Source organism: Corapipo altera, unplaced genomic scaffold (assembly GCF_003945725.1).
Source record: "Corapipo altera isolate COAL_440 unplaced genomic scaffold, ASM394572v1 67, whole genome shotgun sequence".
NCBI lineage: Eukaryota > Metazoa > Chordata > Aves > Passeriformes > Pipridae > Corapipo > Corapipo altera.
The window spans coordinates 1266277-1294067 of NW_020884906.1; the positions used below are offsets into that span (position 1 = coordinate 1266277).

Sequence of the window (27791 nt, forward strand, 5' to 3'; positions counted from 1 at the left end):
CCTGGCGGGCACGGCCCGAAGTGCAGCCGCTCGTCCCTCGGCCAGCACAAGCACTGTGAGAGGCCTCCTTAGAAAGGAGGGCTCAGCCCAAGCAGTAAGCTGGAAGTGCTGCCGTAGTCCCGGATAAGGCGGCAGAGATGGAAAGCCGTGAAGAAGGAAGCCTCTAATGCAGGAGAAGGGAAGCAGTCCCTTCACGGATAAGAACCGGCCATCCCCCCAGGCACAACATTCCTGCCTCACGTACCTGCACCGCGAGCAGCGCGGTCACGTGCTGGGTTAAGAGCCTGTCCTTAAAGAAGAAAATAACATCCCTTTAACTCACACAAATATTGCAGGCAAGGTAGAATAATTTCTCTCCTCATCACTGCAATTGGCTAAACTAGAATCAAGGTGACATTTCCGCATTGTTCCACTTTGTACACTCAAGAAGTTGGCAAATTCAGGCCAGGGAATTTCTCGGTTTTCCCTGATGCGTTCAGCTGACTGAGAAAAAAATAAATGCAATACAAATGCAAGCACAAGGAAGTTTAGACATGTGAAAAAACAGCGAAAACAGTAAAAAAAAAATCAACATAAAAATTACTGCCCAAAACCAAATTGAAGATGGTAACTCTTAAAGGAGAAACAACATGGAGCCCTTTACCAAAAATAGTTTATTGCACAAAACTTTTAAAGGAATTCCCTATGCACATAATTTTTATAATCAACATGCTTTGTATGATCATAAACATTAAATGTACATAGTGTAACTCCTCCAGCCCCTGGGTTATCCATTCAAGAACATGAAATGATTAATTTCTATTTTTTTACAAATACAGCCTAAGCAGACATTACTGAATGTCATATATGAAACAGAACCATTTCATTTACAATATCCAGAACATCCTTCCCTTCCTTAGAAATCTGTGCATCTGCATTGGAAATGAGGCTGCCCAAGACTCAAGTGTTACACATAAGTAAGAGACAGAGAGATACTGATGAGCATTAGTAATTCCTTTGGACTGTAATTCCTTTCACATGAAAATATTTAAAGGCTCTGGTCACAATAAGTCACATGCAACTATTTCCACTTTCCCCACAAGGTTAATAAAAGTACATCACAATCTTCTGCGTCACCAGGAGTGAATCTGTCATCTTTAAGTTAAACTTACATTGATAATAGTCTGTCCCCAGCACACCTTTGATGTTGTCACAGCTAGCACTGAAGCACCCATGCCACTGCAGTTCTCTCCTCTAAGGAGAAATACATAATCCATGAAATTACGAACACCAGAACTTTCATCCCTGATATTACTTTACACATGTGAAAGTCTCACAGATTTTAGCTATGATATTGCCTGAATAAACAGTATGGGATCATTATATGAGTGGATAAGGGACTCAGCTGATCCCACTACAGTGCACAAATATTTCCAAGAAATCTGGAAGACAACAGAATATGGAGCATTATGCAATGTTCAGCAATGCCAGAGACTCAGTAACATTTCTCACCACTGTAGGGTCTGCTGGTCTTTGTTGTGATCTCGTTTTAATGCACAGTTACTCAAGAGTCCTCAAAAACTCAACAGCATCTGAAAAAGTAACACTGCAGCATTTACCAGCTTTCAGCACTTGGGAACATTCTCACATTGCAGTGACATTTTTCCTTCATCAGTAAGACTTGGTTTAGTAGGTAGCAACTACTGAAGAGACAGACACAGGAAATACATTCTATTGCAGTGCTTGAAAAGGGAAAATAAAAAAATCTTTAAGATATTATTATTCAGATTCTCCTCTGATGTGTTTGGCAGTGCTGTGACAGGCAGAGGGGGAAGGCAGTTTTCCTTTCTACAACTAGTTTGTTTTATTGCCTAGACAGGAGAGACCTGAAGCTCTGCAGACCAAGCATGCTCAGGGTGAGGCTTTTTAATAAAACAGCAACTACTGCTCTGGATAATTAGGAAACTTAACTGATGAGCTTCAAAGAAAAGGCCTTGCTCTTATCACACGCTGCTGCTCCTTCTAGAAGACTTCCCAATGACTTAGTACCTCACCAGATTTAGACCCTCAAGTCTCACTGTCTGTCCTTCATTAAAGTAAATGACATGGTGCTTTTGTTTAGAGAAAAAACACAGGCTGAATATAACACAAAAATACCCAGTGTTCATCCAGGTACTTCCAGAAGCAGGTGGGTCACTGTGGGAATCTAATCTGTGCACAACAGCTCCCTCATCTTGACAGGGGAAACACATCTAAGGGAACTGGACTGTACAAGCTCAGAGGGCTTCAGGAGCTAGTGAGAAATGCAGCAGTGCAGAACTGATACAAAAAGGAGAGCAGACATTCAGAACAACTATGCAGGTTTATAACAATTCTGGCTTCTTTGATACCAGATAAAACCTTTACCCATACAACTGTTGCCAAACTTAACAGATTAAAACATAACAGATTCTTAACTGTAGGCAATGTATTTAATAAAGTGAACAGCAACATTAATGCTGCACAAGTATTATTTTAAATTCTGGACATTTGGTAGTTTTTTGTCCTGAATATATTATTCATTAAATAGTTTTAATTTTTTCTTTAACAATACTGAGGTGTTTTTTTTCTTCTTTGAGTTTAATATACAGGTAACTTCAAGAAATGACAACAATGAAATAATCAGTACCATTTACTCTACAAAGTAGACTGCAGCAGTGTGCAGACACTACCATCTTTAAGCTAGTCAGTAAAGCTTTTGACTTCTCTTTGAATTGTTTGGTAGATCTGTAGGATGGGCACCTAATGCCACACAAATGCATTTCTTCCTTCAGTTCCAAACCCCTGACTGTCAGCACCACTTGACTCTGATCCCAGTAAAATATAAATCAAAATCCAGTAGCTGAAGGGCATGAAATCATTCAGTATAAACACTTTAAGTGCAAAGTGTTCAACTGGATTAGAGCTTAAATTGGTAATTATGAGAAATCAGACTTTCGATAAATATAAGTGGGTTTGGGTTTTTTCTTTGTTTGCTTATTTTTTGCCTTACTGCTAAACAAACTGCAATATCCTTCCTGTTCCTCCACAACAACCAAACCCATCCAAAAGCAGAAAGAGTCTCTTTGGAAAAATACATGAACTACAGGGTTTTTTCCCCCCAGCCACTGTAGTTAATAGATTTCTTTTCTTTTTTTTTTTGCAAACACCAAACTATAGTGGATATAACTAACCTGTTTTCTTTATGTTTCGAAGACAAAAACATTCTAGTACAGGATTGGCTACTAAATCTTCCAAATAATGTCTCGTGTATTTTGATTTGTGCTTTAGAACTCAGCACACTGGGCGAGGCAGGAGCCCCCCATCTGGATTTTTGAATGAGGAGAGCGTGGGCTTATCACTCACTACAAACCACTTGGAGAATGGGACCAAAGGGGAAGGAATCTGAAATGAGCTGCTTTAAAAATCACCTGGTCAAGGTGCTCTGCAGAGGGGCTGCCACAGTACCAAACACTTGCATTCATGGTGGACACCTTGTAATAGAGGGTGCAAAAAATAGGGCAAGAGTGTGTGGGGGGAAGATAAAGCTATTAAAAATAATAATTTTATAGGCATTATAATTATGTCTTTAAAAGTAAAAATAATTACATTTCTGAAAGCTCTGGCTTTAGGAGCCAATTTCTGTAAGACATTTGTACAGTATGTCAAAAAAGCACAAACTTAAACGTAACATTAAAACAATGACAGTAACAAAAACCCTCACGTCAGCCTTAACTTACAGTATATAAGCATATTAAACCAGATATTCAAAGTCAGAAAATTATGATCTTTTTCTTATATATATATATACTTTTTTTTCTTTTTTTACACGCATACTTTTTTAAGGGTGTCTGTCTACTTCAAAACTTGAACTAAAAAGGTGCAAAGTGTTTGTGCAGTGAAGCAAAGCTCACTACTGGCCTGCAACTGTAAGAGAAAAACCAGTACTTCAGAAAACATCCCAGGCAAATCTGCCACAGACACCAACTGCTCTGCATGGCTCGTCTTTACAGTCTTATTTCTTTTGCTGTAGGTCAGAGGTCATCTTCATAACTGGAAATAGTTTACAATGAGGTTTTATTCTCTTTAAATACAGGTATCTATAAGCTGATCTTTGAGAGTAAGAGATAACAGGAGGGAAGAGAGAGAGAATACTCAGCATATCCAGTTCTCAACCACTGCTAACGGCTGGACATGAGAACTTATTGGAATTTGGCTACAACCAAAGATGGGAGAGAACAACACATCCCTCTCCCCCCAAATAAAAAAAGAAAGAACCAAACACAAAAACCTAGATATTACAAAATTAACAGTAATTCCTCAATAAAATCACCCAGACTGAACAAATACAGACCTGGAACCAGATGCTCCTCTTGACTTCATTTTAAACCTTCATGTGAATCTCTTACTAAACCCTCAACTGAGCTAGATTCAGCACTTTGGCAGGCCCCAGCATGACAGAATTATTATGGCAAGGTTTCAAACAAACCCTTGGAATAGCACGTTCTGCATTTACTATTACCTCAGTTTCTCAAATCTGTGCATTTTGCTTCTACAGGCAAAAGCACAACTTTGAACACTATTTAAAAAAATGAAATAAATAATTTTTATAAAGATTTGTTTATATACTTAAAGCAGTAGGAAGAAGGACAACTGATGAGGAGGTTATAGTGTCAAACCTTCCTTGTCATTAACACTACAATTCTCTTTCTTTTCATCTACAGTAGGAATCTCCTGCTGGTCTGATGCAGGTGCAGGACTGGTAGAACCAAGGTCCATTAACTTCCCCTCAATCTGAGTCCACGAAGACATGGATTCATGTACTGTGATGGTGTGTTCCTCCATCTGACGCTGAAGGCTGTCCATTTCTTGCCTTTGAAAGTATTGAGAACAAAAAAGCAAAAATTAACAAGCAGAAAACTAAAAGCTACATGCACGATCAAAAGTTTACTTCTCTGATTCCTGATATCTACTCCAAGACTACCTGAGATACAGCTGATAACAAGAGAAAGAAATCTACAGGAAGCTTGGGAATTGTCTCCTTTAATTGAAGAGCAAAACAAATACAATATGCTTAATTCCAAAGTAAGGGCCAGCAATGCAGCAGCTCCTTTGCTGCACGTACTCATTGCCAGAGATGGTGAGCACTGTTTCCTCAGGAAAGGCACTTAGTGACTGCAACCTGAACCACAGTGTTCCTGCAGGTATGGAACAACACCATGGGAGGCAGAGGGGAGGAAAGCAGCATGGAAAATGCTCTCAGGCACGTGGTGTGATTCTTGGGGTTGCCCTGTGCAGGGCCAGGAGCTGGACTCGATGCTTGTGGGTCCCTCACTCCCTCAGACATCAACTGAGGTGGTAAGGGTGGCTCAGTTTTCCTAATAACCTCAACTCCCCATCTCCCTGAAGTTGTAGCTTTTCTGTACCTTGCCTCACATATTTTTGCACAGACAGTAGAGACTTATTACCACACTGTAGAGAATTATTACCACACCCACTGCCTGGGCTCCCACTGCAAGCATTCTTTCTGATGTTGGCAAAAGAGAAACACCAGCTTTTCCACCAGCAAAAACTAGAAATAATTGTTTCTGGTTTGTTCTGCTGTGTACAATTTAGGGTGGACTTTTTGTCTAGTTTATTGTAAAGTCTTCTTCTGCCATGGTAATGGCCATATGAGCAAGCACTTAAAATGACAGAGCATCCTACTGTTCTAAATATAGTCCTAATAAAAGAATTCATATTCCAAATCCTTTTTTCCCTTAGGGTGGCAGCTGGTTTCCTGGAAGCATTTTTAAGGTTATGGTTGAAAATAACATAAATAAATAAATAAATAAATAAGGTCCTACTTTAATTGCCGGAGACAGCTGTTCAGGTTTTTCAAAGGCTCCTTGCTCACAGCTGTCGATGGTTTCAGCAGTTCTTCCAGCAAGGCAGCAGGCACTGGACAATCAGGAATCTTGACTGGAGTCACAGGACTGGAAGAGTTATTCTCTCCTTTGAGTTCCTTCCTCTGGTTAAAGGAAAAAAGTCAGAAATACAATTAAGTTATTTCATCAATGTAATTTTTACTACCTAGAAAGAGTCTCACATCACACTACTGGTACATATCTGCATTACAGAGCAGGAATCACAGGCACATTCATGGCAGGTAATTTAGGAGCATTAACGGAGTATTTTCCTGTGTGTTCTTCCTATTTAAATACCTTCTTCATCTTGCCATGCTTCAGGTCCTGCTTCAGTTGCTGGTTCTGCTGCAGCAGTGACTTCATGCTGTTCTTCAGTTCAGTCACTTTGGCCTGCAGCATAAACTTATCCTTCTGAGTCACTGACAGGTCTTCCCTCACCATCTCCAACTCAGTCTTGATATTCTAAATGGGAAGAGAATCAATGTGAGATAGAGAAACAGTATAAAAATTCCAGCCAGCTATTGGTTTTATTTTTTTTTTTTTTCAGTTTTCAGGGGAAAACCATCATTCCATCAGAATCTCCACTGGCTGCAGATTAAATACCTGCAAGACAACTTGCATCCCTTCTAACTCCTTGTGGCTGCGCTGTTCAGTCATGTCCAACTGCTGCTTAAGTGTTTCAATTTCTCTTTCTTTCTGTTCTACTTCCCACTTGAGATCTTCCACCTACCAGGGCAGATAAAAAAGAAAGTATCTTTAGAATTATCTACAGGTGCAATCAACCACAAAATCTAAATTATATTTTTATGTCTCATGAACCATTCCTGGTTCTAGGAAAACCTATCAAAACTTCATTAAAAATGCTGAATTAAAGACAAACAAAGTCATACAGTGCAATATAAACAGGGATGAACACAATCAGTGTTCACTTTTTACCTCTTGGCTTACTAGAGGCTGTTCACTAAGCTTGTCATCCAGATTCTTCTGCAGAAGTTGCAGCTGAGACCTGGCTTCTGCCAGCTCTTGCTGAAACTGTGACACCTCTTGGGAATGTTTTTCATCCTCTGCCCTGCACAGCAGGATCAACAGACACAGCAGTTACTCAATCTGTCCTTTAAAACAAGTACTTCACTGGGTTAGCCTTGTAAGTGCCATGACAGTGCATGGAACTGGTTAGTTATAGCTTTGACTGAAGACTTTGCCAACACATTCACAGCAACAGTTAACTCATAAGAAGAGTTTATGAAACAGATAATTAAATATTGAAAAAAAATTTTAAAGATTCCTCCAGCACTGGTAATAGTCCAGTTACAAACAACAGATTATGGAGTAAAAAAATCAAAACAAAAACCTGTCAGCAATTTTGCTTGGTTTTAGGAGGAATAGAGTTAACCTTATATCCATTCTCACGTAGGTCTGACAACTTCTTACAATTTAAGAAAACATCTTCCATACAAGCAAACAAATTGAATTTTAATATATTGTGGAATATAGTCAACAATCAAATTAATCCTCTATGTAGTTTGTGAGGGATGTGAAAGAGATAATAATAGGATATATATGAAATGCTAATCCTTACTGGTAACATGAAATAGTACAAGTCTGTGTTGAAAGTAGAAAAAAAGCAGATGGTGAAGCCTAAATACAGTTCACTTCATCAGTGCACTGAATGATGAAGGGAGAAAAATGCAGTCCAAAAAGCACCTCACAGTCAGGCTCTGAACATTCAACATAACCCACTCCAGAGGGGCAAAGCCAAAAATTCACTAAGGTATGGCTTTTTTCAGAGGATTTAATTACTGTTCTCCAAGAACCTTGTCCAAGAACTTTACTTACTGCAGTTTGTCCACTTCAGCCTGCAGGGCCTGGACGAGCAGGTCCTTGGCGTGGAGCTCCTTCTGCACCTCGCTGAGCTCCAGCATGGCCGCCCTGTGGTGCCGCCGGTTGTGCGCCGCGTCCGCCTTGGCCGCTGCTTCCTGCAGGGGAAAAACAAACAAAGAGGCAGTTTTATTTTGGTTTATCACTGTAGGTGAGCTAGACTAAAGCAGTATGAAACCAATCAAGAAGGAAACTGTGCAGCTGTTGACATTTTCTGTCTGAAAAACTTAAGTGCTGGTGTCTTTATTAATGCTAATGGCGATTAATGACGATCTGTAATTATAATGGAAGAAGCCTGTTTGCCAGACTGCTGCTTCATTGTGAATTTTTGGATGGTGTATCATCACTTCAAGGGGTCTCATGCATTGCAAGTCATAATGGAACTTTCTGGATAGTCAGTGAGTATGACTAACACAGGGCACAACATCCCTGACCTTTCAGCCACTATCCATCATGACAAAGACCCTGCAAGCAGCAGTCTGTTATAAAGCACAAATTTTGTTTCAAGATGCTTTTAAAATACATTTAAATCACCTTCTAAGCAAAAAAAAAAAAATAATTAAAAAAAAAAAAAATAAATAAAAAAAAAAAAAATCAAAAAAAAAAAATCAAAAGATAAGCCATTACCTGCTTCTGAAGGTCTTTAACTTTTAACTTTTCTTTCTCTAAGGAAGCCTGTAAAGCTTGAATAAGTTGTTGCATTTGCTGATCCTCTTCCTCTTTCCGCTTTAGAACCGCCTGAACCTGTAGCACATCATCACAAAAATAAACACACATTTTGTGTGGGCTCACTGGAAGAAGAGGCAATGCAAACACAAGCCAATGCAGGGATTGCAAACCCAACTTTCTGTCTCTCTGCTGTTCACTGATCACTCTTTCCACATGGTACCCTTAAAGCTGCTGTGGTTAAATGGCAGCTCGTTGCCTACGTTCCCATTTGCTTATACCCCATGAATACACTACTGTTGGCATAGAAATTGTCCATCTCAAGGAATCTGTATGTAACACAGTCTGTACGTTCCAACTGCCTAAAGTGAGCCACACTTTCACTACTGCAAATATTATAGTGCCATTCTGATAATTTGTTTTTCAAAGGAAACAAAGTCCCATTTCTGATCTCTGGTTTAGCCCCCCCTATTGCTGCTGTTACACAACACAGGGGGGACCCAGAGCTGGAGAAAATGCACCAACATTGTATCATAAGAGTTAGTTCCTTTCATAAGTTGATAGGTCAGAAAGTCAAATACCTGCAGATTCAGCTGCACCAAGTCTGCCTCTCTCTTTGCCAAAGCTGTTTCGAGGATATTATTGTGCTCCCGCAGAGCAGCGTTGGACTGACTGAGACCTGTAAGTTTGCCACGTTCATGCTCCAGTTCAAGGGCCAACTTCTTATTAATTTCTTCTAAACGTTTTATCTTCTTCCTGAAGCCTCTAGATTCCTGAAGCTACAGTCAAAGAAAAACACAAATCAAACAAACATAACCAAATCACTCCAGTCTACTACATAAAAAAAAGCTGTGAGTTAAACTCATTAAATGTCTTGCTTTTCCAGAATGGGATTTCTTTTCGTTTTTCTTTTTAAATTTTTTTTAATGAACATTAAATATAAGTTCACTTTGACATTTTTTTGTGTTGGAAGACTAAAATGCTTGCTAGAAAGCAGAGTCCAGGAGTACTGTTTAGGTGCAGATCAAGAATAGTCAATATATATAATTTTTTTATGTAACTCTACAATTGAACACCACTACCCTGCCCTCAAAATCACTGGGGATCCATGACTCCAAATAGTTCCAAAAGGTAATGATTCATGCATCCTCACTGTCTCATGACCAGACACAGCTGGTATCTAATACAGGAACTATTTTTCTCTCTCATCCTTTTTCCCTATACGACAATGACTCATGAAACCACAAAGAGACAGCACAAGGCAGCAAAATCTGCAAGTATCCCTGACATGATGTTTCCTACCTAAGATCCTGATTTCCTGCACTGTTGGAATAAAATCACAGTACTAAAATTTCTCCCTGTCTCCTGGACACTTTATACTCATCTACCAAGCAAATTCAAGCAGTCACCTCATCCTCAAGTTCCAGCACTTTCTCTCTGTACTCTTCAAGCTCCTGGCTGGTGAGTGAAATCACTTCTTGCAACTCCTTTTCCAGCATCAACTTACTGCTGCTCACAGCTCGCAATTCTGCCTTCAGAGCTTGAATCTTTTCCTAAAGAAAAAGGGATCACATGTGTGGTTAGTGTCTCACCCATCTACAGGATTTTTGCTTTGGTTAAAAGCCTACTTCCCCAGCAAATACAAAATGAGGTGCTAGTGTTTAATTTAAAGGTCTTGCTCAGAGCTTTCCACTCCTGCATCCAGCTACTGCTGTTAGTGTATTTGATATCTTGCTCCACTGGTCCAAGGAATTGGAGCTTCCCCCAGCAAATTAATTTTCTTATCACAGCCATAACGTATATGAATAAGTTATGGTTACCTTGAAAAACTTTTAACTCAAGTTAAATAAGAAAAAAGCAGCAAGACTTAGAATTTTGGAAAATCTTCAGATACTGATCCTTTAAAAAAAAAAAAAAACAAAGAAAAAACCCACTAAAAAAACCCAAAACCTAAAACCAAACCAACAGTAAAAATTAATCAGGAAATCTAGCACAAAGGCTTGATGGTGGATTACAATTGGTAATTTGAAAGATACAAATAAAATATAAAAAACCCCTCACCAACCAAACCAAAGCCTGCCAAATCACCTCTCTCCAATGTAGCTAAATTCTCAGTGCTCAGAACACTGACACCATGTTATGATCTAGCTTTATATTCCAAATGTTTTCATCACTTCAGGGTAAAACAGTATTTCAAGACTTATATTCAATAACAAGATAGCTCTGTCTCTGCACAGTGTCACAGGACACCTGCACACCTGAGCAATCTGGTCGTTTCCACCATCAGTGATCTGTGCCCTGAGCTTGCTCAGCTCTGCCTCAGCAGATTCCTTGGCAGTGAGGGACTCCTGGAGCCGCCGGCTCAGGATGCCCACGGCGTTCTCGTAGGCTTTGTGCTTGGCTTTCATCTCCCTCTGAGCACTCGTCAGGTCTGACCCCAGGCGCTTCATCTTCTGCTTCTGCTCAGTAATGGCCCTGCAGTGAAAGGAAAGAAACCACCAGGTGAAAACAGAAACTGCTTGAAAAACAGCACTAAAAGATAATTTTTTTTTCACGTGGCCCAACAAAAACCAACGTTCGCTTCTCTCCCTTTGTCCCAGAGTCACCCTCCCCATCAGAGAAAGCCATCAGGTTGGCAAGACATACCCTGAAACTCTTGATAGCATTCTAAGAAAATACGGATGGGTAATTAAGAGGTCTTTGTCAGAGTTATTAAAATACCAACATGAAGAAATATATTACTATCTCTAAAAATAACACTGAATTTAGAGTAAGAATCCAATCTAATCTATGATTCTTGATGGACATGTCAGATATCATAAAAACCCTGTGATCACCAGTGGAGAAAAAAAAGAATGATTCTCATTAATGCCAACATTCTAGCCAGTGAAGGCTAAAATTCAGTGAATGGTAATTAGGATTAGCTCCAATCTGTATGTTGTATGGCAGAGACTGCTGGTTAAAAGCATAAGTGAATCAGAGAAGATGCAGCTCCTGTGTAGTGTACAGCCAACATTTTGCCATGAGTCTGACTATGTGAATTTCCCAAAGGAGAGACTAGGGAATAGGAAAAGAGTGGTTGCTAGAAAGGTGAGTATGAAAAACAAACGCTGTAGTTATTTGTCTGTGCTGAAAGAACACTTACTTTTTTGCTTCTTCTTGCATTTGTTCTACTTGTTGTTTTAATGCCTGATTTGCCTCAGCAAGAGATTCCATTTGTTCCTTATCAAACTGCAAAGACTTAAGAGGAAGGAAAAGAGCACCCATGAGAGTAAGAACAAAAGCGTGTTTGCTATATGTTGGATAATAAAAGAGTAAGCACAAAATTTCAAAATCACTTTAATCTCTAAATATAAATTGTTCCACAGTTCTCCGTGTTCTTTCCCTTTCATTTCTTCTTTTGACTCTTCCCTATGAGGGCACCACCATAATAACATGTATGAACAGAGTTCTAGTCTGGTTTTTGCTCTCAGATGGAGTTCACTTTGGGGAAAGTACTTCCACATCACACCTCTGTCACTCCTGTGGTCAAACAGTCATGTATTTACACAATTTTGGTAGGTAAATGCTCAAATGTCTAGAGAATGTTAAGTATGTAACCAAGAACCTTATCTTGTAGGTGATCATTATGCTTATTTCTCAAGTCAACAGAAGTAACACTCTCCAGTGCAAAGCTTTACACCTCCCATACCTGCAGGCGTGTTTCCAGATCGTCTCGTTCTCTTTGCACCGACTGAAGATGATTCTCTATTTCCACCATCTGCTGGTGAACCTGAGATACTTCCTTCTGTAGCTTCGAATGTTCGGATTCGAGCGACTGTTTTTCAACTTGCATTTTCAGCATCTCTTTTTTTATCTCCTTCAGTTCCGAGTCCAGCCGCTTCTTTGTAGCTTTCAGTTCGCTGATCAGCTGGTCCTTGGAACTGGCGTCTCTCCGATAAGCCTCCACCATGACCTTGGGCACAGGAGTTACAAGAGGACAATGTCACCTCTGTTACAGCCTTACAAATTCATGACAAATTTAGTGGAAAGTATTTAGTGATATTCCTTTAGTTTGGGGGAGGTGTGTCATACAAACCAGCGTTAGATGCTGTAACATATTTACTCTGGTTCAAAGACTTTTGTGTAAGCTCAGACATCAAATAACACTCTGTACTAGGAGTTCATTAAAAACCCCACCTCTGAGTGTTCATGGCAGTTTGGGATACTCTTCTTCACATTCTTTATGGAATGGCATTAATTATGTGCCATTTCTAAAAACTAAACTAATTGTCAAAAATTAACCATCCTGTGCACACCACTAATAACTTTTGCCATGAGAAGAGGGCTTAACTGTGACTGACAGTTTAAACACCCTTCCCAAACAAAAACCTAACAAGCTAAACCAAACTTTGGCACTAGGTTAATAAGCAATCAAGCAGTAAATTAATGGTGCCACCCTATAAATAAGACACATATATGTGGAACGCTAATGAGATACAAATTTTAAATGAATGTTTCTAAACTGTGCAAATTCAAAATAAAATTTTAAATAAAGCACTTAATTTCCATCTAATTACTGAAGCAACTACACCACTTTTCAATGTGCAAAGAAATGACAACACTTGAAGATTTTCATGAGTGCTTTGGCAAAAGCAAACCTAATCAACAAACTAGAGAGAGATTTTCTATGGTGGATCATTTGGCAAACTCCCACAAGTTCTATCAAAACATGAACTGGTTGGTGGATCAGCTTTTACTTTAGTTACAGATAGAAGTTCAACTGTAAATTATACAGTTTCTTTATTTCAATGTCACATAGTTCTGTGATAAACAATAGATTCAAATATTCTCACACTCCCCCAGAAGTACATGCCTTCACTGTAAAAAGAAGTATATTCCTTGGTTTTATGTCTGTGAAATTTCTTTGCTTTTGCTTACCTTCTGCTGCAGGAACTGTTCCTTCACTTTTTGAACCTGTTTTTTGAGATTGGCATTTTCTTGTTGCAGATTTTCCACCTGTCAAAGGGGAAAAAAAGCAAACATTGCTTTACATGCCAAATGTCATATTCTACGTGACTTCTTCAGTGACAGCATCTGTGCCTTGTACCAACTGCCCAATCTAACAAGGATCCTGTTTCTGACTAAGTGTCTCAGTGGTTGATAACACAACATTTTATACAGAAATATATTCACACAGGTCACCACGCAGTGAGCCTTGTTAACCCTCAGGGATGCACAAAGTCCCTTTATCCATTGCAGTTTTAGTACATGTCATTAGTGTACAGATGTTGTATCTGGATGGCATCTGTTCACACATTCATGATCAAATGAAGAAACCAGCTGGTTCTTTGAAGGAAAAAAAACATGTTAAATATACTTTTATTGTTTTTCAATAATTCCATTGGTAATACTATCAAGTCCCATTATTATCTTCAAAAGAAACCTCTAAAGATTACCAGGAACTCATCACTACCAGTATTCAATAAGAAAGCTTTTCCTATGAAGCTCTGATGCTCTAAAAGATACAGAGCATACACAACTACAAAACTGAAGTGTGAACAGAAGACTCCCCATAATTTAAAGCAAAAAAAAAAAATACAGATATGCTTTAGGCTTGTCCTTGTTCAATAACTAGAAAAAAGCCTTGCTTGGCTTTGAGAAAACAAGCCCTGGTGAAAAGGCACAATTAAATGTGACCAAATTACTGCATAGGAAGGATGTTTGGCTTACAATGCCACAGAAGAAGAGAACACTAAAAAATTACTTCCTGAACTGTCACCTGTACTCAAAATTCTTGTGTTTTAAAACTGATAGATTTCAGAAAGATGGTGGCTCTTGAAAACAGACAAAACAAAACAAGACTGATTAACCTCAGCTTCCCATCCCGTGCTATGCAAATGCACAAGCACATACAGGTACCATGGGATATTAAACCCTAAGGTCACCAGTGATGTAACAGGATGCAAAGTGTCACTCTACAAACGAGGAAAATGATGGAACAGATTAAAACATTCCCCTTAGCTGAATCCCACAATTACACAGGGACAAAACTCACGAACCAACCTCCTCTCATGGCTCTACCGTGTGTCTGTGGCAATCCTTCCCTGCAACAGCTACTTTTAAATAAGGTACCTTTAGGGATGCACTACCTGGCTTGTCTTGACTGCCATTTCTTGCTTCAGTTGTTCCAGGATCTGCGATGTGGCTTCTGTATCTTCTCCAAGGCGCGCGGCTCCTTCGTCCAGCTGCTCTTTACTGGCCTTTGCTGCCTGCAGAGCTACTTCCAAGACAATCTTCTCGTTCTGCAAATACTGGATGGTGTCATCTTTAGAAGTAGCATCACTTTGGAACTCTTCTAATCTGGCCTTCAGTTCGTCATACTGTGTTTGCAGGTCATCCAGGGACTGCTCTTTGGTGTGCAGTGTCTCTTGGGCGAGGGTCAGTTGCTTCATCAGTTCCAGGTGCTCTTGCTGTAAAGATTCAAGCTGCAGATCCCGCTGATGCAAAGTCAACTTGACCTGAGAAGAAGTATTTTAAGATTAAATTAATACAAAGTCAAGCTTATCTTTGCGAATGTGCTCCAACCAAAGTCAAGTATTTTAATCAATATTTTAGCTTCTAGGAGAAAATAGCAGGAGGTGAAAATATTTTTTAACTTTCCTAGGCCACTTCTATTTTCTCTATTAATTGCATTGGTTGCCTTCTGCAGCATGTTATCTTCATAATATTCACTGTATTCAAAATTTTTAGTTGCAAGACATGTCCACAGTAGATATTCAGGTAAATTCAGCATTATTGATGATAATACTGTATCATTACATGGAATGTTGTACTGAGCTGTCACGTCGTTCATCTCATTCCAGCCCCTGACATGCTGCCTACATTTCAAGGTTGAAGCAGGACTCTGTAGTGAAGTGCAGATTTATCATGCTTTAAGTGTAAATGTATATAATGATATCCTGACTGCCTAACAACTTTGAACATGGATCTACAGTTCTTGTCCATATTTACAATAATCACACACTGAATTCACTAAAAAAACCCAGCACCTGCAAGACAGTAGTTCTGAAATTTAAAAAAGGTACTGTTACTAAGATGGTTGAAAAAAAACAACACAAAAAAAGGCTTTTCACCTGAAAGAGAGTGATTTTGATGTGGACTTCATTTTTGCAGTGATCTTTCAGGTTTTAAAAAGAAGTTTAGAGCTCAGCATCTATTTACTATTGCTTTTTCAGCCAAACAAGTATTTCCCTTGAAACCCTTGGGAAGCTGATTAACAACAGTCTACCTGTCCCAACTCCTGTTCCAGTGTTGCTGCAGAATCAGCCATTTTCTGAAGCTGTTCTTTCTCATCCTCAAACTCCTCTAGTTTTCTCTGCAAGTCTTCTTCCACCATGGTTTTAGCCTCCTGGATCTGCATGAAGGCAGCTTCTTGATCTAACATGTCAGCCTGCACAGAAAAAGCAAGAAATCAACTTCTACAGTTTCAATGGAGGGGGAAGAGTGGGAAAAAGAAAAAAAATAGGAAAAGAAAAAAGTAAATTATCAAGAAAATTTGTAGAGGAAAGACACAAGCACAGATAATTCTGATGTCTGCCTTACACACCTGTATCCTCTTACTGAAGTCACCCACTCATATTCTTAAGACACCTCACGATAACAGTGAATGTGTCTTGCATATTTGTGACAATCTGAATTCCTATTAAATAACACCATGTCCTTTCTCAATTGATGAAACAAGATTTAAAGAAAAGGAATCTTTATTAAAATTAAGCTGTTTGGAAAAATTCTAAAGCAAAAGGGATTCCTGGGATGCTGCAGCTACTCAGTGTAGTGACTGAGAGGACACAAACTCCTGTCATTTACACAATGTATCAGAACACTGGCCATGGGGTGCTCCCACTAACCTGCTGCTTTACTGCCCTTTGAGACTCAGGAGCAGGAATGTCACTGAAAAGCAGTGGAATTTAAAGGTTCTAAGAGCTCTGAAAGTGATTTTACCCCACTTTTCTTACTGGAGGGCAAGAGGGACAAACCAGATTACTGAGCAATTTCACACACTTAAAAAGCACATTACTGATTGAGATTAACTTCCAGTTAAGCTTTCTCTTGAAAAAGTTCGTGAATGGGCAAATGACAACATTTACATCTGAAAATGCTCCCTCTTATTATTCATAATACCATGCAAATTTATTTGTTCTGAAATATCTACTGTTTTTATAATGCAGCATCTGAACCAGTTCGTAAGAATTCTATGTTACTTTGTTGGAATAGCCTTGAGTTTGCAAGACATAAATACACGGCCTAGACAGAACATAACTCAGGAAAGCCACCCACAACCATACCTCAATATTTTGCAGCTGTGCTGCAATGCGTTCCTTTTCCTTAATGGATCTGTGCTGGGTTTCAGTCAGCTGCTGAGACAGTGCCACATTCTCTAGTTTGAGATGTTCCAACATACCTGCTTGAGTCATTTGCCCAGCCTAAAGAAAGGAAAAAAAAAGGCACAGATTGACACCAATGGTCAAAATTTGGCCAATGAATTTAAGAGTTTCAGAAAAAGAAAAAAAAAAAATCACATTGAATCCACATGTACCTTATTTCAGGCACTTCTCATCCACAAAGGTAAGTGCTTTGGTTAAATTTATGCCTCACTATTAATGTGAACTAATACCTCAGGATGAAGAACAAAACATGACCTGGCCCCTTCTCTTGCCACCTGAAGAACACAAAGGTTGATCCCCCAGCCTGTGCTGACCCCAGGGTTGCCCCAAGTCAGGTGCAGCACCTTGCCCTTGGCTTCCTTGAACCTCAGGAGGTTCCCATGGGCCCACTTCGAGCTCGTCCAGGTCCCCCTGGATGGCATCCTGTCCTTCAGCTGTTAACAGCACCACTCAGCTTGGGGTCACCTGCAAACTTGGAGGGTGCACCTGATGCCCTCCCTGGTCCCAGTGCAGACCCCTGAGGGGCACCAATGTCCATTGGGACACTGAGCTGTTGATCACCACCCTCTGGATGTGACTGTCCAGCCAACTCCTTATCCACCAATATTGAATCCTTCTCTCTCCAGTGCAGAGAGAAGGATGCTGTGGGGGAAGATGTCAAAGGCTTTACAGATGACACCCATAGCCCTCCCCTTGCCCTGGTGCAGTCAGTCCATTGCAGAAGGCCACCAGGTTGCCCTCTGGATAAAAACACAGAAAAGAACAGATTCCCAGTTCTCCGGGTGCAAGTGAATCACAATACCTGTATATTGGCCATCTCACTCTGCAGCCTGACCCGGGCCTCCTGTGCCAGAACGAGCTGCTGCTGGTACCAGTGCCGCACATTTTGGAGGGATGTGATTTCTGTCTCAGATGCCTTCAGCTTGTTGGTCAGTGTGGTCCGTTCCAGCTGCACCTTCTGAAGCTGGTTCTGTAAGGAAGCCAACTGCTGCCTCAGATCATGAACTGGAGAAACAAAAAGAGAGAACTTGGACTAGAGCATCCACTGCTCTATTTTCCTGCACAAATTTCCAAGGATTATTGCTATGTTCACAGTTTCTTTTTTTCCTTTCTTTTTGAACAAAAGCATATCTGCCTAATTACATGAAGACTGGTTTTTCCTGCAAAAGTGTTAGAATCTGAAGTATCAGGTCATAAGCAGAATAAAATTAAACTAAATGAATCACTTCTGTAAGCATTCATTGTTCCTTAGAGGCAGAAAATATGAACTAATTAAACATCAGGAAGTAGATGTCCTGTAGAGTCATCCTTACAAATCACTATTTGTACAATTTTCTAAGAAAACAATTAGGACACTGTCAAACAGTGACTGGACTAAATATTTATGCCTCCAGGCTGGCAGTGGCAGTTTGCAAACTGTGGCACATCTGTGACACAAAATAAAAATCAATCATCTTAAAATTCATACCATTTTAGTAGTATGACATCAATTAAACACGACTTAAAATTTCTTCCTCTTCCTGGACTTCAGAATTACGTTGAAAGAAAATGATTTATGGAAAAACAAATTTTAAAGATTGACATTTACATCATCCCACCTGTGCTGTCTCTGGTGAGAACGTTTTTTTGCATATCTTCAACCTTCTGCAGGAGTCTTTGGTACTGCTCCTCTGCTAACTGCAAATCATTATTTGAAGAAGCCAAACTGGCATTCTTTGCTTCCAAGGCATTTTGCAGGTCAGCCATTGCTCGTTCCAGATCCCAGCAAGACTGCTTTAATGTGGCCACTTCTGAGCTCAGAGATTCCTGCTTCTGCTGGCTGGTTTGGCTGTGCTCCATCTGCGCCTGAAGCTTCATGTTCAAAGCTGCAAGTTGGGCTTGTAGTTCAGTCTTCTCTTTGAGAGCCTGAATGTGTCCAGAAAATCAAAACAGAGAAGTCATAAGAGAAAATACACTAATGGCTGACTAAAAAAGATGCTAAGGCAAAGACCGTTTGCTTGTGGGAAATTCTTTTTTTCAAGTGACATCTCACCTATCAGATATTCCAAATACCTGAAAAGTCAAAATAGAGAGGAAAGCACAGAAAAGACATACAGCATTGTATGACAGTAATCACATCAGGATTTTTAATAATACACATATGTCTACACTTTAAGGAAGAATGCTTTCTAATATGTGTTATACCATCAATTAAAAAAAAGAGAAAATACAGTTACATAGACATTGCCACCATTGCTCTGGATTTACCATCTCTTTCAATTTGACTTTTTAAAAAAACATACAAACCCACCACTTTTTTTTTTTTAAAGTAACCTTTGAGAGCTTTACAACTTTATATTTACCCTCTTCAGCATCTGCATTGCGTTTGCATGGCAAGGTTTTGGCAGTGGGGTTCTACAGGGGTGGTCTCTGTGAGAAGCTGCCAGAACCTTCCCCTACGCCCAACAAAGCCAATGCCAGCTGGCTCCAAAATGGACCTGCCACTGGCCAAAGCTGAGCCCATCAGTGACAGTGGTAGTGCCTCTGGTATAAAGGATTTAAGAAAGTGAGAAAAAAAAAATAGCAGAAGAACAATAGCAAAGATAAGAGTGAAAATATATGAGAGAAACAGCCCTGCAGACACCAAGGTCAGTGCAGAAAGGAGGAGGAGGTGCTCTGGGCATTCATGGAAGACTGACTCCCATGGGAGGAACCCTGTGCTGGAGCAGGGGAAGAGTTTAAGGAGTCCTTTACATGAGAGGAAAGGAGCAGCAGAGACAACTTGTGATGAACTGACAGCAACTCCCATTCCCCATTTCCCTATGCTGCTGAGGGGGGAGGAGGGAGAGAATTCAGGAGCAAAGCTGAGGCTGGGGAAAAAGAGGGGTGGGGGGAAAGGTGTTTCTAAGATTAGTTTTTCTCATTACCCTACTCTGATTTGAGCAGTAATAAATTAAACTCATTTCTAGTCTCTCTGGCCTGTGATGGCAACTGGTGAGTGATCTCTCTGTCCTCATCTTGATCCATAAGCCTTTCACTGTATTTCTTCTCTCCCCTGTCCAGCTGAGGAGGGGACTGACAGAGCAGCTCTGGTGGACACCTGGCATCCAGCCAGGATCAGCCCACCACAGCATCCTTGTGAAGTGCCTTATTGAACAATGTTTTCACAAAACACAATTCCACAAGTAATGAGAAGGAGGCTCTTGAAAATTAATTTGAACTATTAATGTGATTTGCTAAACACAGAATTTCAAATTCATTTTCTACCTGATTAGCTTCTAGTGAGAGTGCCTCTAGTTGCCCTTCAAGTCTCATCTTCTCCTTCAGAACCTGCAGCATTTCATCATGAGTTCCTGCGACAGAGCTTTCCATAGAAACACTGGAGACAGAGACAGCACATACACAGTGACAGGGTTAGAATACAACACTCATCTGGTTGAAGTTTAACTGAAATTAAGAGGGACTAAGACCATGTGTGTGACCTAGACTGTAGGATGTTTTTTCTGGCTTTTTACACAGACCACAGTGTAACAACCTTAGTTACAAAGAGATAAAAAAATTATATTCATGCTAAGGTTTTATACTTTAATCTTGTGTATTTGCAGCAACTAGAATCTAGTGTATTTGTTTTTTAGAAGTGCAGTGGCTGACTTCATTAAATTCTGTATCTGCATATCCCATTTTAAGCAGACAAGTGGACATACTGGGAGCACAAAACCTCCACAATTATTGTCCACAAATGTCTGCTTCAATGTGCCCAAAAAATACCAACAGCTACTGCAAAAGAAGGAAGAACAGGTATTTGGTGTAATGCCTAACAAGGGCCTCCCTGGGAACACTCTTACCTGCTGGAAATACTGTCTCTCCTGCTCCGTACTTCCCCGTTAACTTCTTGCTCTTGGGCTTGATGCTCCACTGCCGCAGCCTGCAGCACCTCCCTGATGGAAGGGAACTGCCCCATGGCTTCAGGGTGTATCTTCTGGCCATTTATTGTATATGGAGCATCCTGTTTGCTTTCTGAGTTCTGTAAACTGCTGTACAGCCCCTTCCCTGACACGCTGCTGTAGGTAGAGCTGTCACTCTCGTTTCCATCCAGCCTCATTGCCACTTCACTCCCGTCAATCTCTGAAATGCTGTCTCCTGCCAAGGAGGAACTCTCTATTCGATCATCCACGTCAGAGGGCAGACTAATCTCAGAAACAACTGATGTTGGACCACTTCTGCTTTGCTTCAGAGTCCCACCAGATAAATCAGTAAAATTCCCAGCAGTGTTTCTGGTGTCTGAATCTTCAGTTCTGTAGTCAGCCAAGGACCGGATCTTGCTGGACTTAGATTTTGAACTTTTCCTCTCTTTTGAGGATGCTGGAAGTCCCAGGCTACCCAGTTTTGGCCCCCTGGGGACACTGGTCCGCAAAAAGGAGTATTCTTTTGTCATTGCTACAGTGCTAGCTCTCGGCAGGATCTCTGGGTTTAACATCAGCTCAGGATCCAGGGTGCTGGAGGGCCGGTTTTTGGATGTGGACTGACTTGACTAAAAGAAGCAAAGAGTCAACAATAAATGCCAGAATGTTAACTTTGAAGTAGCATCAAAGCCTTATTTTGCTCTCACTTAAGATGTAAAGCTCTTACACTTCTACACTGATATTAGATATACAGGTCCTTTTGTAAACAAGGTAAATTACACCAGCAGTCAACCCTATCAAGGTCCTGTACATCATGTTGAAAATGTTCAAGGTACACTCCAAAAGTTAACTGAAAAATACAGGCAAAATTGAACATTTAGGTCACTTAAGTTTTGTGTTTGGTTTTGTCCCCTCTATTTTAAGTAGCACAAAATGGTATGTTACTGATGAGGTAAGAGAACCAAAATTTTGCCTGTTGAGAAGAAAAAAACCTGCTTTCTCCCATTTGAGAAAACTACTGAATGGTTTCATTCAAAGCACAGAAATGGTAAAGTTTTCAAGCTTCTCCACAAAACACTGGACCTAGAAGATCTGTTGTGTGGTACTCACTCTTTCTTGATGTCTCTTCACTCTGTATTGTTTGAGCTGTTCCTCTAGACGCCGTCTTGCCTGAAGTCTGATTTGTTCTTCTTTCTCCAATGGCAGTGAAGACTCTACTGAGCCTGCAAGTGAAAGGTTTTCTTTACAGTCAAATAGAAAATCCCAACACAGGCAAGTGTGATGTAAAAGGTAAAAGCCCCTTCTACCATCAGCAACATGCATCATGCTTAAGCAAGGAAAGAAAGGAAAGCCCACTGACATGCACCTCAAACTACCCCCTTCAAATACAGACTTGTGTAAGCACTGATAAAGCTTGTGGACTTCCACTGTTCAGTTTGCAAATGCTGTAGTGTCTCCACATATATATGACAAGAGATTATACAGCAAGGAAAAAAATATTGCTGTCATTTGATCTTACCTGTCCTGCATTTCTGATAGTGCTAAAATTATAAAACTAAGCAAGACCTGTGCAGTCCACTCATTCCCTACAAGTCAGGGAAGGATGTTCCCTAGATACATTTGCTTACCTTTGGTTAACTCACATTAAATCTTTCCCATAGTAAGGCTTTTTAAAAACACTATTTCAGAAAATGCCCACAGCATTAGACACCTTATTATAAAGGCTTCCCCTTCACTGCTCTTCCCTCTTTATTACTTAGCTTAAAATCCCCTGGTTCTGCTGTTCTGGGTTTTTTGTTTTTTGTTTTTTTAAAATGTCACCTGTTACTCCTACTAATCAGAAAGATTAGAAAAGCTTCAGCCCCAGAAAGCATGAGTTCCCCTCAGCATAAGAGCCATCTTCAAATGGTAAGGCACATGCCTTAGCTGCAGCAGAGGGTGGTTTACTGAAAGAAAATGAATTGTAGTTCTAAGTAAAAGCTTACTGCAAAAATGAAGTTTAGTTCAAGCTTAAATGATGTTAGAGGAGTCCAGAGCCAGGCTCAGAGTAAACAGCTTTATGGAGCAAGAGAAAGCAGGGGCACCACCATAAACAGATGCTTACACAATTCAGTTTCTTGCATGGGAAGACTTAGTTTGAGAGACTGCAAAGCTTCTTTTCTAAGAACTATGCCCTCAGCACTAGTTCCCTGAGACTTCCTTAGGCTGTCATGGAAACCAGTCACACCTGGGCATGACTCTTCACCCTGCTCACAGTTGGTGGGGTCAAAAGACACAGGAGAGTCAGGGAAGAGCGACTCTGGCCCATTCTGGCAGGCGTCCACTGTGCTGTTCATCTCCAGACCTCCCTCCTCATTTGGCACTTCGTTGATGTTATTACTGGTAGCTGGAAAAGAAAGTTTTATTGAGCCACTCCTTAAGCCACCCCATTTATCTCCACACCTCCACCCAAATACAGTGCTACTGCTATTGCCTTTAAACTGTAAGAACATGGAAATCACTACTGGCAGCAACTGGTAGGAGAAATTTTATAAAGGACTTTTAGTTCTCTATTTAGAAAGACCAGAACAAGTACCTTTCACTGCTTTACCATGCTGCCTTCAATCAGGACCTCAAAAGTGATTATATAAAAATATCTTCAAAACTTCAGGTAGGTTTTTAAATCTTATTAGGTTTAGAAGCATGAAACACCGAGTGTAAGGAACTCTGAGGGGCAACCTACTACAAATCAGACTCAGCAACTGCAGGCCTGTGCTGAATGATTCAGCTATTTGATATTCTGCTGGGCACTGGGGAGAAAGCATCCACCATCCTGACTTCCAGCCTGGGCCAAGCAGTTTTTCAATTTTAAACTGATTTTACATTTTTTTCAAATGGGATGTCTTCATCAAAAATACAGCAGCAAAGCTCACATGGATCAAAATAATAGATCTACCAATTAAAATCTACAATTAAAATTAAAATCTACCACATAAAATGCAATTCAAAAACCACTTTAACGCCAACTTTATCCCCACTTACTAATATTAGATTTTTTTTTTCCATCAGGAAAAAACACATATTCAAAACCAGTTAAACATTTCACAGGTTTATACTTTGGATTTCTCACACATTTCTACTTTGCTTGGCTGGTGACTACTTACATTTATGAACCTGCTGTTGCAAAAAGACTGTGTATCTAAATTAATTACTATAGATCTCAAATGAGCAGAGTACTGAAATAGCCACTGCCTTTCTGTTTATTCCCACACTATGTACCACTGGAGTAACTGGAACTCACTGGAACAACATGTAAGACTTCATTATTTTTTCTAAAAGATGTTTGAAAATATTTGACATTTATGATCACAAAGTATTTGCAAGTGCAAAAATCAAGTTTTCTCTTCCCGTTTTTCCTCTCCTCTCAGAGCTACAGACTTGAATAAGCAGTTTGCATTTTTTTAAAGTCTGCTCAAGGAAGATATGACAGGAAAGAAAAAACCCAAACTAGAACTGAGAAACACATCCTCCCAAAACAAAGTGTTTCTATGATGATGTTCTGTAGCCAGGAAGTTGATTACAAAGATTCAGTACAACTTTAATTATTAATTTAGACTAGCCCACTGACCTATTGCTATTAAACTTTTTCTCCCCATATAATGAATCATTGCAAACTTCTGAAAGCAAAGTCACCACTAAAAAATAAAGCTATTATCAATCAATGATGTATGTGGAGAACATTAAAGTGCACCCTGAAATTAAATGAGCCATATGGAAAAAAGTACAGGTAGAGGGGGTAGGATCTTTTCATTGTTTTCCCTTTCCTTATTGAAGAAAGCAGAAGGTTTCTTTTGAAGTGCAGTCAAATTTCACTGCAGAGTAATTTGAAGAGGAAAAGACCAATTCCCACCCCTGGGCATTTGTTCCCACCTCTGCAGTGCCTCCTCCCTTCAGCAGCACAGCTGTTTGTACAGTGACCCAGCACAGAGGGAACCCAATGAGGAAACCCAGTGGGGGTAAAAATGAAAAGCTTTCAGTCTTGGGCTCCCAAAACCCATAAACTCTCTAAGATTTGAATCAAAACACTTTTGAGTATCTGATTTGTCACGCAGACAAACATCTTCAGGCCACTGTAGCCTGAATCAGTTCTCTGATTTAGATCATTTCACAAAAACACTTACAGGCACAGTGGAAAGGGAGGGTGCAACGAGTATGTAAAGGAGGACAGAGGACAAGGCTGCTTAGTAATGACTAACATTTTCAAACTAAAAGATTGTCAAAACCAAATCTGAAATAGAGGTCAGTGCTAAGAATAGCCACAAGAAACCAAAAATAAGAAGACAGCTCACACATTCAGAAATACCGTTTCTGCCCATGGCTCAGAAACTGCAGCCAGTGCTGCATCTGGTTTTACTCTTTATTTACATTTTTTTCTTCACTACTGTCAGTGGTATACATATACAAAAGAGATGCTGGAGCAAAATTCTGGAGGAATGGTTTCCTGGCAACTTCCTGAGGCCACAAAACACTCAGAATCTAAACACTACTTGAACCAAAGTAATTTAATTGCAGTAGAGTCAATACAGCTGTGGTCTTTTTAGAACAGCAGAGGTGCAATTAGAATAAAAACAGTAGGAAGACACACTACCTATTTGTAAGCCACAATTCAATTGTCCAACATAGGAGAAAGCAGGAACATGTGATCTCCAAGTTCATAAAAGATGAATGAATCATCACATAACTCCACTCTGCCAGTCTGGTAATGGGCAGTGTAAGAAATGTAAATAAACTCTCAGGCCTCCACTCTCTTGCCTGGGACTGGATGACAAACCTGTGGTATGAGAAGGCTGCAACTTCCTCACGTCACCTCCCTTCACACAAGGAACCTTTTGTGTATCCACACAGCTACGGGGAAAACACCCCCTCCACCCACCACCACATCCTCACACTCTGGCCAGGGAAACAGGGAGACTCCAACTCATCCCAAGGAAAATGTTTTCACAGTGAAAGCACCTGAACACTGCAATGGGTAGAGAGGCTGTTGAACCTCCCTCTGCAGAGACTTCCAGAATTCAACAGGACAAGGCCCTGAGCAACCTGATCTTGCTCCAGAACCAGGTCTGCTCTGTGCCTGAGGCTGGACTAGACACCCCACAGAGCTCCCCTCCAAGTCAAGTTTGATTCTATAACCTACTCAGATCAGTGGTCTCTCAAATTTCTTGTAAACAGCTGCATGATTATTTTATTATAGAGCTCATCTACATATAAAAGTTATTTTGAGATAATTTGGAGAGTACATGCCAGCATCTCTCTTCCATAAAGGGAAGTTTAGGGAGACTTTTAAAGTACATTTTGTTTTTTGCCTAAGCAACTTACTTTATTAGGAAAATCTCTTTTGCCAGAACAAATTACTCCAGTCATGAGCTTCCTCCACAACAATCATTTCAGAACTGCTGGTTCTAGATAATTTCATGTTTACCCTTTTGGAAACACTATCAGAAGACAGAGTAACATCGTGAACAACAAATACTCAACTGACAGCAAACAGTACTTAAGTTAATAGTTGGGTTTTGCTTTCGAAAGAACAAGTTCTACAACAAAAATAATTTTCCTCATATACAGAACCTTCACCAAACTCGCTTAAAACTGCTGTACAAGAAATTCCTGACCTCAAGGAAAAAAAGACCTTCAGCATCACCTGAATGATAAAATGTGACTGTATAAACACCTGGGTTAGTCTGGGAAATTATCTGGTGCATATGAAATAACTTACTGTTAATTGCATCTGTAATAACTGGCTGTGACTTGGCTTTACAATCCAAAAGTTCTTCAGAGCTGCCAGGAGCCCCATTACTGCTCCTGTTCTCCAGGTGAACATCCTGCTGGACAGATGAGGAGTCCATGGTAAAAACAATCCAGATCCCTGGAAAGTTTTTCTTCTGAATAATTTGCCACCAAGTGAACTACCAAGTCCTGTTTCTCTCCATCAGCAACAACAGCATCAAGGTGTTCCAGGGGAGCACAGTTCTGGGCTGTACAGCTGGTGGTGTGCAGCAGGCAGCTGCTAACCCCAGATCAGGAGAACAGCTCGCAGCCAAAGCCGTAATCACCAAGGACCTGCATCCTCTAGAAACAAAATTTACAAACATTTATTAGAGCTTTGAAAATATGAGATAAAAATAAAGCAGTGCCCACAGACTGCTCTGCAGCTCAACTTCGACACACAGAACCAGGACATGGGGTAATAACAGAGCCAATGAAATACACCCAAGAATCCAGCTTTGGGGATAAAAAGTGATCTGTTTAACAGGTTTTTTTAAGGTCACTTTTTTTTTAGTAGCATTGATGCACTGCATAACAATGCATGAAGATAATATTTAGCAAGACAGCTCATTTAAGATCACTGCCTCTTTTAATGGAAATGCCTCTTTGGCCTCTGCTTTAAGAAGCAAGCCAGTATTCAGACCAGCATTTTGCTCTGTATATGACAGTCTGGACTTTGATACCATATATTTCATTTTAAGGACCTACTCCCATTTAAATTCAGCTAGAATGCAGTACGGAATTCAGAGTTTTTTAAAAATTAAATTACATCATTACTGTTTACTTGGCTGCAGAATGATGAGTATGTATCACTGCACAGAACCTGAACTACTCATTACAGCACACACTGGCAGTCAGAACGTGAGCTGGGCTGCAGTTCAACACTGCCTTCTCCTATGACCACTCAACGGGAGGATTTCAAAACACAGTTTATAGAATTTTCTATTTATTTTTCAGGCATTCAGATCTAACTTGTGGGTAAAGATCCAGCCAACTAATAAAATCTGACAGAAGCTGTTGTATTGTACACAGTCCCTTCAAGTATTTAAATTTTGTCCAAATAGTTACTCACAGATGAATTCAGATTACAAAATGTTATGGCTCTTAATTACTAAACAAACTTAAGAAATCCCCAGTTAAAAAAAGAAAAAAAAAGAGGGAACTGTGGGGAGAATGTCAAGTCAGGAATATTTTGATTGCATTTTTACATGAACACAAACACTTTGAGCAACATT

General features: G+C 40.1%; 1 protein-coding gene across 2 annotated transcripts in view; it reads right to left on the reverse strand.

The window, feature by feature from the left end:
* Positions 1-634: 634 nt before the first annotated feature.
* GOLGA3 (golgin A3) overlaps positions 635-27791 on the reverse strand; it is a 28089-nt gene continuing 932 nt past the window's right edge. The window contains exons 2-24 of one of the 2 annotated variants that reach the window (XM_027652269.1): positions 26507-26859; positions 22982-23140; positions 21865-21977; positions 20698-21383; positions 20120-20231; positions 18472-18778; positions 17676-17878; positions 16775-16912; positions 15718-15879; positions 14579-14947; positions 13368-13445; positions 12139-12402; positions 11593-11687; positions 10706-10922; positions 9857-10000; positions 9029-9226; positions 8409-8525; positions 7740-7879; positions 6840-6972; positions 6507-6629; positions 6201-6365; positions 5844-6007; positions 635-4870 (exon numbers count right to left, since the gene is read on the reverse strand). In XM_027652269.1, the coding sequence (XP_027508070.1) occupies positions 4663-4870; positions 5844-6007; positions 6201-6365; positions 6507-6629; positions 6840-6972; positions 7740-7879; positions 8409-8525; positions 9029-9226; positions 9857-10000; positions 10706-10922; positions 11593-11687; positions 12139-12402; positions 13368-13445; positions 14579-14947; positions 15718-15879; positions 16775-16912; positions 17676-17878; positions 18472-18778; positions 20120-20231; positions 20698-21383; positions 21865-21977; positions 22982-23140; positions 26507-26636 (4425 nt within the window). In that variant the 5' untranslated portion in view covers positions 26637-26859 and the 3' untranslated portion in view covers positions 635-4662. Of the gene's footprint in view, positions 4871-5843; positions 6008-6200; positions 6366-6506; positions 6630-6839; positions 6973-7739; positions 7880-8408; positions 8526-9028; positions 9227-9856; positions 10001-10705; positions 10923-11592; positions 11688-12138; positions 12403-13367; positions 13446-14578; positions 14948-15717; positions 15880-16774; positions 16913-17675; positions 17879-18471; positions 18779-20119; positions 20232-20697; positions 21384-21864; positions 21978-22858; positions 23141-26506; positions 26860-27791 lie in introns of both variants that reach the window. The other variant, XM_027652268.1, reaches the window with a different exon arrangement.